The following is a 12,199-nucleotide window of genomic DNA, read 5'->3' on the forward strand; positions in this document are numbered from 1 at the left end:
GTGACCCGGAAGTGTCTCCGGACAGCGCTGGCCCCCGGCCTCTTGAGTGAGATGGGCGCACAACCCTAGAGTCTGGCAAGACTGGCCCGTACGGGCAGGGGTACCTTTACCTTTTACCTTTAAGCTAGTCATGGCAATTAAATTTCAGTACCTCTAACAGAACTCAGGATAGCTCAGTCGGTAGAGCATGAGACTGTTCATCTCAGGGTCATGTGTTTGAGTTCTACCTAGGGCAAAACATTGCAGCGGGTTCCTTGTGGTTCCTTCCAACTCTATGATTCTACACACTGCCCAAGCTTGTGCCCCAGAGAGGTCATTTCGGGATCGCTAACGCAGCAAAAACAATGCAGCAGTTACGAGTTGTTATTATTACTACTACTATTACTATTAGCTAGGCATGGCCAAGCTCAGCCCTCCAGATTTTTTTTGAGACTACAATTCCCATCATCCCTGACCACTGGTCCTGTTAGCTAGGGATGATGTAGTCCCCAAACATCCGGAGGGCCGAGTTTGGCCATGCCTGCTATTAGCGGTCTCTGCAGCCACTGCAGGTGCTGTGATTCTCCGGTGGTTTGACACACACACACCCCACTCCCCTGCCTGGAGGTGCACTCTATTGTCTCTTGAGACAGACAAATGCCAACAAGTCTCAACAAGTCAGTTTAAATGCCATGGGGTGGTGAATTGGTTTGCATTTAATCACAGCTCGCTTCGGTCTGGACTGTGTCCTTTGCCTTTTTATATCTGGTAGGCCGGTGCTTCCGAAATGTCTGCTAGCTGACACACTGTTTATTTTTGTATTAAAGTGGGGGTTTTACCTTTAGAATGAGCAAGAGTGGAGAATTATCTGTACTCGGAGGAGCTCGCCCCTTGTTCTCCTGTGCAAGTCAAGATGGGAAGAGTGAGTCACGCCAAGACACAAAAGGGAGCCTCCTCTTAAGACACAGACACGTGACAGAATTATCTGCCCCCCCAGATGGTGTGACTGGACTGAAGCAAGGGCAGAACAGTGAATCATGCAGAGAGGGCCAGGCAGCTTTCTTGAGGGTGCCTATTTGGGGCTTGCAGGATCCTTCAGTGGCTTACGTTAAGGCTGCCATATTTCAAAATGTGAAAATCCCAAAGGAAAAGATGTTGAGCTCCAAAAATCTCCTATTTTTCCAGGAAAACGACACTTCCAACCTGGACTGCCATACTTCCAGACATTTCTACATTTTCGACAAATGAATCCCAGTTTATGTGCTTCGTTGTGGCACACATTTGGAGAATTGTGGCTCTAAGGCTACTGAACATGCTCACAAAATCTCACCACAGTGAGGGGAACTCATGAGAGCCCTTGGTGTAAGAGACATTAAAGCCCAGTTTCAAAGCATATATGGAACAGGTTCGGGGGCTACACAGTTGTCAGGCATTGCCTTAAACCATAAGGCATAGCCCCTTTCAGCTTAAACGAAATAACATTTGGAATGACTGTGACTAATGTATTTGCAGATGGTACAAGCTGACACCATTTGATAATCAGGTTTCTCTCGTCTTTATGAGGATTTGCTTCTTTGAGGTTACTGAAAAGCCCTTTTATATCGCAGAAATTAGCTGAAACGTCCGGAGGCATGGTATGTACCCTTCAAAATGCTCACATTTCACTTGATTGCGGCTGTTAATATTTCAAAGATGAAGTAAATCTTCTCCCCCCCTCAGGGCATTTTAGCATGTGTGAACTTTTTGCAAGGACGAGTGGATCTCAGTTCCATCTTCATAACAGAAAGGCGGGGGGGCGAAGCATTGATATACCCACCAGTGTGGAAAATGATAACCATATGGGAAAAGACTTTTACTTATGTTCAATTTAATATTCTGAGGAGACTGCACTAAATGTGTCATTTCATGTAATGTACACTCTTTAAAAATGCAAATAGCATGCAAGGGTGGGGGGTTGATAATTATAGGGGTTGAAGCAGGTGGGTAGGAGGAGCTTAACCTTCTCCTCCCTTGATGGACTAAAGGACTAAAGTTCTCCTCTCAGACTTTTACAATCCCCAATAATTAACCCTCCCTCCCTCCAGAAGCTGCTATTTGCATATATATTTTTTAATGCATCCTAAGTGCAAACATGCATATGATGTCTAGTTTGTCTCAGTGCCTGCAGCAAAATACAGCCAAAGGGAAACACTTTTACAATCCATTGACTTCAAGGGGAGACAGCTAAGCATAGGTTTGGTTCACCTGTTTGCTCCTTTGCAGCCCCCCCTTTGATATCGGGTGGAGGGAAGGTGAGTTTGACTGAGGGTTTGGGAGATCCCCCATTGAGAGCCAGTGTGGTGTAGTGGTTAAGAGCGGTAGTCTCGTAATCTGGGGAACCGGGTTCGCTTCCCCGCTCCTCCACCTGCAGCTGCTGGGTGACCTTGGGCCAGTCACACTTCTCTGAAGTCTCTCAGCCCCACTCACCTCACAGAGTGTTTGTTGTGGGGGAGGAAGGGAAAGGAGAATGTTAGCCGCTTTGAGACTCCTTTGGGTAGTGATAAAGCGGGATATCAAATCCAAACTCTTCTTCTTCTTCTTCCTGATCTCCTGAATTCAATGGGATGCCCATGTTTTAACTTTGGCTGAAGTGGATTTATTTATCCTGCAGAGGATTTGCTGCCTTATCTGTTATTCTGGGCGCACTTAAGCTACAATCTTTTATGCACTGAAAGAAAGAATGCTCAGGATTGCACTGTGAGGAGTAAGAACTTTTGACCAAATGTTGGAGAAAGCGAAGGCCACCCACAAAAGCAGCAGCAGCCCACCTACTTTTACTATCACTGAATCCTTCAAACATACATGCAGAGCTGATTTGAATTACCTTGTAGTCCTAGAGGATTTATTTTTATTTTTTTGCCAGCCCCGCAGACCCCTCAGCTTGCTGTTTCTGTGAGGTGGGAGCAACTGTGGTGGTTTCTGCTTTCACGGGTTCATACAAACAGGCTCTGCAGCTGGAAAAGCTGCTGGTGCAGAATACACTCGAGCCCATCCCTAAAACCTTGGCCAACAGGGTTTGGGGTCAGAAGCAGCACTTCCTACTGCCTTTCCCCTGCTCTTTATTATAAGTGAATGGACACTTTCACTCTGTTTACTCGTGTGGGTCATGGGGAAAGAGCTGCAACTGGGAAAATCCAGGACGACACACCTGCACCTTTCACTCAGACCCTACTTTCTGGGGTAGGGAGAGGGCAATAGTGCTTCTCCTTGCAAGTTTCCTTAATTATCCTGGAGCCTGCAGAATCCTCATGCAGCCATGGTACTGCTTATTGGGTCACCCTACTCCTGTGGGTTAAACCACAGAGCCTAGGACTTGCCTTTCAGAAGGTTGGCGGTTCAAATCCCCGCGATGGAGTGAGCTCCCGTTGCTCAGTCCCTGCTCCTGCCAACCTAGTTTGAAAGCACGTCAAAGTGCAAGTAGATAAATAGGTACCGCTCTGGTGGGAAGGTAAACGGCGTTTCCGTGCGCTGCTCTGGTTCGTCAGAAGCGGCTTAGTCATGCTGGCCACATGACCCGGAAGCTGTACGCTGGCTCCCTCAGCCAATAAAGCGAGATGAGCACCGCAAACCCAGAATCAGCCACGACTGGACCTAATGGTCAGGGGTCCCTTTACCTTTACTCCTGCATAACTGGGAATTTAAGGCCAGTGTCTATCTACCCTAATATGCCATTTCCAGAAGTGGTCAGTAGGCTGCCACCAGGAAAGTCCACAGGCAGATATTAAGGCAGCAACCCTTCTCTGCTGTTTGGCCCTCGGCCGCTGGAGCCTTGCTGCTTCTGAGCCATGGCTAGTAGCATTTGATACATATAATTATACATATAGAGTCTAAGCAATGCTTCATGCCAGTGGCCATTGCAACATCCTAGAGCAGCTGATTCCGTAAGTTAGTAGGCTATGCATTGTGTGAAGAAGTACTTTATTTCATCTCACCTCACCTAAATATTATCATTTCCCACAAACTGGTAAAAATGGCCCATTCCTGCTTTTGTTTCCAGTAACAGAAATATATAGAGAAGTTTTTCGTGTTTGATGTTTTATTGCGTTTTTAATATTCTGTTCGGAGCCACACAGAGTGACTAGAGGCAAGCCAGTCAGGTGGGCAGCATATAAATAATAAAATTGTTACTTATTACTCCACCCCTGCATCCATGTTGTGTGTGTGTTTCCCCAAAATCACAGACCTGAGGGTCATCTAGTCCAATGCCCTGCAATGCAGAAATCTTGACTAAAGCATCCATGACATATGGCCAACCTCTTGTTTAAAAACCTCCAAGGAAGAAGAGTCCACCACCTTCTGAGGGAGCCCATTCCATGGTCAAACAACAATTACCGTCAGAAAGTTCTTCCTGTTTAGCTGGAATCTCCTTTCTTGTAACGTGAACCCATTGGTTTGGGTCAGGGGTCGGCAAACTGAGGCCCGTGGGCCAGATCAGGCCCAACTGCCTTCAGGATCGGGCCCACGGACTGTCCGTGGATCAGCATGGGGATTCTGTTCATTCATACTGCGCTGTTCCCCCCCCCCCCCGCGCCATTCCATTCCTCCCCCCTCACACACACCGCGGCGGTGCCTCCTCCCTCCCTCCTCCTGGCTTCTCCCTGCCCTGCCTAGAGGAGGAAGGGGGCTGGGCTGGGCTGAGCGCCATTTTAAGCAGCCCCTCTCCGGAGCCAGCCCTTTCATGTCGCTCATCTTCCCTCCGCCGCCCTGGTGTTCCTGTGGGCCAGAGAGCAGACAAGCTCACTCTGCCTATCCACAAGCAGCAGAGGTGGTGGTGGCGGTGGCGACGGCAGCCCCAGGGAAGGTAAGCATAGCGGCTGGGGCTGGGGAGGACTACCTGCCCCCTTGCCTCGTCATCTAGCTCCACCACCACCCCGGTGCCACTTCTCCAGCCCGCCACAAGTTCTTAGGGAAAGTGGATGGGCGCACGGCTAAAAAAAATTGCCGACCCCTGGTTTGGGTCTTGCCGCCCTGGAGCAGGAGAAAATAAGCTTGCTCCATCTTCCATGCGACAGCCCTTTAGATATTTGAATCTTATCTCCTCAGTCTCCTTTTCCAGGCTAAACACACCCAACTCCCTCAAACGTTCCTCATAAGGCTTGGTTTCCAGACCCTCAATCCCTTCTGCTGGAAACATAAGCTGGGGAATTCATAGGCAGCCTCTTATAGCTTCCATGTGTGCAGGATTCATGACAAAAGCCAAAAATCAAGTATGAATCTTGGCCAGTCTCTCTCTCTCTCTCTGGTCAAGAGATGAAGTTTGTGTTGCTCTAATAACTGTTCCGTTTCCACTAACATTTAGGAGAATCAGATGGTTGTTTTCCTGATGCGTTAAAGCAGCCGAGACTTGGGAACCGCCCGCTCTTTAGATGATAAAACCTATCTGGAAATGTCCCGCTAGAGCTTTCCAAGAGAATGTATTAAAAACAAGCCAGAGCCCTTTACAGCATTCCTGAAAATGGAAAAATCCTTCATCTCTCTGAGGATCGCATTAAAGCAACTGTTGGCAGGCCTGTTAAATATGAAAGAGCCGGAATAATCCCGTGACTCCACGCTGCCTCGGTGTATGGGACCCCCCCCCCCCCCGGGACATGGTGTACCCTCTGCGGGTTGAGGAAAACTCAAGCTGTGTGGAATCCATGCCTGAAATGTATGATTTGATCCACCTTTAGCACAGCATTCCTATATGGAACGAACGGAAGACTGACCTACAGTCATTGTACTGTATGCGTTTGTGGAACAAAAGGCTTGGAGAGTCAAGTGAGCAAATGGAGAGGCGGAGTTTAAGACGTCAGGGGGATGACTGCATTCAGTTAACGTCCCTCACTCTTGCACCTGTTGCTTATCGTCGAGGCGGTTTGCCAATCTGCAGGTGGTGCTCCAGACCCAAAATCTCCAGTATTATGAACAAACTGAGCAGGCATATCTTAGCAGCACTATAAAACATGGAGCCAGGATACTTTCTGGAAATACCTTCTCCCACATGATCTGAAAATTCCTGGGTTAAAGTTGAGATGTCCTTGGTCAGATTCCATTTACTTGAAATATTAAATCCATGGGAATGTAATTCTGGACGTATTTCAACAGAATTGTGGAACTCTACCTCGGGGGCAGTCCAGCCAAGCTAAACTCCCTGTGTTCGGAAGCTGCTAATTTCAGAGATGGCTCTTGACCGGGCCTAGAGCAGAAACTCAGAGAGAGAGATGCAGGAAGTAGCCATCTTTCTGAGAACACACAACTCCCATTTTCCCTGGCCATTGATCATGTTTGCTGAAGTTGATGGAATTGTAATTCAGCAGCACCTGGGGAACCAAAGGTCCATAATATCTGGTGTCTGCGTTACTGAGGTTGATGGAGCTATAAGCCTAAAGAAAATCCAGTCCGGAATAATAAAACATGCAGAGAGGCGGCTCACAATAATTTTCTATTATTTCTTATGTGTACCCCAGCATTTTGAAAATTAAAATTAAGACAGGTTTCTAAAAATCAGGAGATCTGTTCTTGACACACACAAACAAATGCTTTTAGGCACTTTTTATTTTCAAAAAAAAAAGGGGTCATATATATATATATATATAAAGCATCTCATTCTCTTTCAGTAACGATACAGCTGTTTGCTTGATCATTTGCATAGGATATATCGCCATACAAAAATAAGGACAGGGAGTGGGGCAGAGTAGCAGGGGAAGAGCAGCAAAACAATATGCTTGTGTTTTTCTTTTCCAGGATTAAACATCTGAAGCCTTACAAAAAAAATATGTACATCTTTTCCCATCATCTATTTACAATTAAGAGCAATGCTTTTTTTTTTTTTTTAGAAAAAAGCTATAAACAACTTTAATTTATCAAGTTTGTGGAAAATTTTCTAAAAAAAAAAATCTCTACCATATACCACAAAAATAAATAAAAGACGCAAACAATAGTCTGAACAAAGTTCTGCTTCGAGGCCTTTCTCCCCTCCCCCCCTTTTTTGGCATGTTGATTAGTTAACTTTAGTTTCTACCCTTTGGTTGACAGCATGACATTGCAGCTCAGTGGCTGTGATGCAGAGAAGCCCCAAAAGCCCAGGCAAGGGCTTCTGAGCCCAGGCTGGGGTGTCTCACCTCGTGCCAAAGGCAGCGCTGTGCACAACTTCAGAACCCTCTACCCTCGGATCTTGGGCTCCAAGACATGCACAATGGGAAAGAACAAGGAAATAGGCTAAAAACTTATTAAAAACAAACAGGAGTTTCTAAAGCAGCTTGTTAATTAGCTGTTAGGAAGGGGGAAAGGCTCAGAACTCTGCTACAAAGGAAAGCTTGCCTCGCAAATCACCTCCCCATGTAACTGAATTACTTATGGTGCAATCTGACCCTATCCTACAACTTAATCTCCTCCTCTGTTGCTCGGAGTCGAGCATTAAGGACCTGGTTGGCAATGAAGGATAAGGCTCGGAATAATTTGTGGTTTTCTGGGGAAACCTGGAAGTGTATCGGGCTCAATCAGGGTGAAGATCTGTCGTGGTCAACAAGCTTTCTTAGAAGGCAGCTCATCTGATCATTACTAATCTTCCCTTGGGAAACACAAGGAGTATTGGCTGTGCTTCAGGGCATTCGGAATTCACTTGAGCAACCAAGAGGCCAGGACAACACTCCATGTAAATTGGCTATGATCCCTAAACCATGCCCCAGGCTCTGCAATGGAAGAGCAGGGCTTCTTCAGCTGAGAAGTCAATGTGGCAAAGGTTCCCTGATTGCTGAGGTCCACATCTCTCCTTTAACCCAGTCTTCACGAAGGTCTTCATCGTTCAGATTCTGCCAAGCATACTCTCCAACACCCAAGCTGGCCATGCCACATCTGCACAACTTAGCAGTGAACCTCAATCTGGTGTCAAGTGGAGAACTGATGGAACTGAACAGGAAAAAGAAATGTCCCAACAGCGTGTCTCCAAGGGAAATAATTTAACACATTCTCCTGTTTTAAGAAAGCACTCCCAAGTACTGCTTCTTTCAAAAGTGTTGCCTAAGATGTCCACCAGGAATATAGGTTGGTCAAACAGGACTATGCACTGAATAGGCCAACCTGTTGACAGGTGGGGTTAGGGAAGATGGAAAGCCCATGAGAGAGATTTGCCCTTCCTAAAGAGACTAGAGTGGCCATACTAATAACAGTAAGTTCTGGTGTATATTATGATTTACCTAGTTTATATCAGGCATAGGCAAACTCGGCCCTCCAGATGTTTTGAGACTACCATTCCCATCATCCCTGACCACTGGGTCCTGTTAGCTAGGGATGGTGGGAGTTGTAGTCCCAAAACATCTGGAGGGCTGAGTTTGCCTGTGCCTGGTTTATATCCTTCCCTTTCTCCTGAGCGAAAAGGTGGCACAGCAAGAATTCATACAGGATTTGTCTATGTAAACGAGGACCTGAATAGCAATCTCGGCTACAATCTAGTAAAGATTTTAGGTCTCAGATTCCAGGAAGAGACCTCAGCTGCAACTACATTCACTTGGGAGTAAGCCCCACAGAATGTAATAGAACCTACTTCCAAGTAACTATACATAAGCACTGTTAAGAGCACACATTACTTTGTCCCACTGAAGCCAATTAGACCTGGAAGTGCTCAGCTTTTGTCAGGATTCAACCCATTATAATGCCTGAGGCAGCAGTCTTCAAAGCTAAGGTGTAAGAAGTAAATAAACAGAGTGGGACTTATTTGCAAGCCAACATGCACAGAATTGTTCCATGGGCAAACTGCTTGTGCACAGTTTACTCTTGTGTATCTGTCTTGTGCTGCTTGCTAGTACTATTTCCATTACTGCCTCTGAAACAGATTAACCTGTGAAATTTTATGTTGAATTAAAATTAAGTTTGAAAGGGCACCACTTGATTATTATTTTTTTAAGCGGAAAAACCCATGAGAATGGACAGAACCATTACTCTTGAAGACAGAACACCGTTGAAAGTTAACACACCAGACTTTCTTTTTCCTGTTCGGTTCCGACATTCAAAATTCACCCTCTTTTGTGGTTCAACTCGTCTTGCCTTCATTGTCATTCTGATCTAGGTGGTAAGATGTTGGAGCTGTTGGTGTGGTGAGATGCTAGGCAGAAAAGGGAATTTCAGCAGTGGGGGCCCGTCGCTCAAAGGGCCACAAAACACGGATTTTTTGCTCTAGGCAACAGCACTCCAACTGATAGTTCCTTCCCCTCAATTTAAAATGGGATGAGGTTTGAGTACGAGCAGGAACGCTGCCACCTCCACTCTCATCCTGTCCTCAGCTATGGTGTATTGAGCTAGATTCCAGCAGCAGAGAACATTCCCTCTCAGTGTTAGAACTCCAATTTTACAAAACGTGTTTATGCTTTAATAAGAAAGGGGTGCTTGTTTTTCGGGGTGGGATTACAGCATCGTTTACATTTTAACTAGCAAACTTTGGGGGAGGAGAAATTGCAATCTCCTTTGCGAAAGCTAACAAGTCGTGTCCCAGCCGCTGCCGTCCCCCAGATCCATATTACATAGACAAATACACAGAAAGTTTCAGTACACATTATCACTAGCTGCACCGGGAATGCCACACACAAACAGGTGGTGTGCATTTGATACCAGAACCTGAGCTGGGCCTGGACATATAGATCAAACAGGCTACAAACCACACCAACATCAGATTCCCACAGACCCCTTTCCATTCTCAATGCAGCTTGTTTGAAAGGGCTACATGCACACTCAATACAGTTGAATCGGGGGCAAAAAAAAAAAAAAATCCACACAGAATTAGATTGTACTGGTGTTGAACCAGCTTAGTGTTTTGATATTCTAAACCCACATTCTAAATCCTTCTTTTTAAAGCAATATTAAGTTTAGCTTATAGTAAGAGGTTTAACATTATGTATCAGATCCACCCTTGTTATTTAAGCTCCTGGCAGTTGCTTAACAGTTCATATTTTGCAAATATTTTGTACTTGTAAAACATTTTAGGGGAGGAAGCGTGATCTGTTTTGAATTCTCAGTGCATCACATCTGTGTGAACAATAACAAAAGCGATTGGATGGCTAGCTCATTATGTGAAACCAAGGCGGCTAACTTTTTTTGAGAGGTATTTAAAAAAGATGGTTCAATTTTTAAATGTGCCATATTAAAACTGTCCGAAGTAAGATGGTTGCTACTTTTCCCAGCTGATTTCTAGAAAATCCTTTTGTAAGAAAACATTATAAGCTGATCTGCATATTTACAAAATCTTTGTCATAGCAAACATGCAACTTACAGAACATTTTGTTCTATGGCTGTTTATGAATTTGTATATATATATATATATATTTCATCTCCACAGAAAAAAAAACTTTTTTATAAAATATAACAAGTAATAAAACATCCAGTAAAATTCTGACAGAAAATAAATGGTGGCTTGTCCTCTTAGATTCACTTAGCTGTAAATTAAATTAGTTTTCCTAAACACTGCTTACCAGAGCAAGAGTGTCTTGGTCAAGGCCCCAAAAACATAGATTCCAGAGCTTTTGAGACATAATACTTACATTTAGGGACACCTCGTCATGTTATATTTTGCAGATGTGAGCTGCGGCATTGCTATGCAACATACTTTAATCAGCTCCATACCAATTAACTGTCATTGCTTTCCTGCAAGGAATAGTCTGATCTGTCCCAGATTCCCCATCACAAAACAGTCCCCCAAGAGTCCCCAGGAAAAAGGTTATGGGCATTAAATACCTGTGGTGCAGATACATCCATAGACACTTGTTTACATCCACAGACAAGAAGAGCTTGCCAGACTGCATTAGCTGTCTTTGTACTTCACAGTAAGCCATAAATCACAGCTTATCATCAATGAGCAGAGTCGTCGTGTGTGTTTGTTGACCACTCCTCAACTGGCGCATGTGGGAACAACACAAACCTTGCTTACTGTGCCACCTGAAGTTGGGACCATGGTTTGCAGGAACAAACCACGGTTCTGGGTTTGGAAAACACGCTAAGCCATGGTTTGCGGTTTGTTTCTTCTGCTCACGCAAGCGGAGTAGTGAAGCAGCAGTAGCTGGGAAGCAGACATGGCCACATTGCTTGTTCACGGCTTACTGTGATGTATGAACATTAGTTGCCATGTGGTAAAACAGGTAACAGCAAAACCCTGGCTTCCCGACACATGTGTTTAGCCAAAATCTGGGAAATGGCTCCCATGACTGCACAGAAACCACACGCTTGTACAACCTGTTCTGGCAAAATGTTTTTGCCTATGCATATATGAAACCGATTAATCCTATCTGCAAAATATATACCATGGTAGGGAGCCCTGAGATGACATCTGTGAGGGGCTGAAGTCAAATGCGTGAAGAGTAGGTCACGTGGCCGTAACATGGTGAAACCATCAGGATTGTGACACAGTGTCTTCCCTGTTTCCTCATAAATATACAAAATATACACTTCCAGTTTCTTTCACAATTTTTCCTCTTTTAAAAATGGAGAGCAGTTCATATGCAGTCAAAACACTTAAGCTAATTCTAACTGAAGGTGTATATATACTTTAACCAAGTCACTAGGAAGTTGCATAGATACCAAGAGCCTCATGGAAAAGTCCAGCCTAGTTCTGATGTCTCTTCATGTGCAGAGCCAAGTGGTCAGACCGAGAAAAGCTGCGACTGCACACGGCACACTGGAAAGGTTTGGCCCCAGTGTGCTTTCTGTAGTGGCGGGTCAACTCGTCGGAGCGCGCAAATCTCCAGTCACATCCTTCCCATGTGCATTTGTATGGCTTCTCTCCTGGGAACAAGAAAAAGAAAAGCACACAAAAAATTAGTCACCACTCAGTCCAATACCACTAGCCAAATTCCAATCCAACTGACAAGGTCATAAAATGCTCCCTGCATAGAGCGAGCTAGCACATCAGCGAGAGAGCTACGGCAACCTGCTTCCTTATGTGTTAGGTTTCCAGGTGCTGGGATATATCTACGTAGCAGAGCAGCCAATAATCTGGCCCTCCCACTTGCGGTGAAACGTGGGACGGTCCACTACACTGTTTTGCACCGTGTGTGGATTGATGCTCAAGGCTCCTTTTGCAGCATGGGAGCTGCTGCAGTGCTCCCACTTCTCACATTGCTCAAGTCATATCAGAAGCCTCCAAGCTTGAAACTGGGACACCCCAAAAGTGTGAGAAAGAGAGGCAGAAAGGACTCCTCCTCCATGTTCAGGGACTTCT

At 45.3% G+C, this 12,199-nt stretch overlaps 1 protein-coding gene across 3 annotated transcripts in view; it reads right to left on the minus strand.

The window, feature by feature from the left end:
* Positions 1-6,534: 6,534 nt before the first annotated feature.
* Positions 6,535-12,199, minus strand: part of KLF5 (KLF transcription factor 5) — a 34,631-nt gene continuing 28,966 nt past the window's right edge. For all 3 annotated transcript variants that reach the window (XM_028728372.2, XM_077927777.1, XM_077927776.1), the window contains exon 4: positions 6,535-11,763. In XM_028728372.2, the coding sequence (XP_028584205.2) occupies positions 11,585-11,763 (179 nt within the window). In that variant the 3' untranslated portion in view covers positions 6,535-11,584. The remainder of the gene's footprint in view (positions 11,764-12,199) is intronic.

This window comes from Podarcis muralis, chromosome 4 (genome assembly GCF_964188315.1).
Source record: "Podarcis muralis chromosome 4, rPodMur119.hap1.1, whole genome shotgun sequence".
Classification (NCBI taxonomy): domain Eukaryota; kingdom Metazoa; phylum Chordata; class Lepidosauria; order Squamata; family Lacertidae; genus Podarcis; species Podarcis muralis.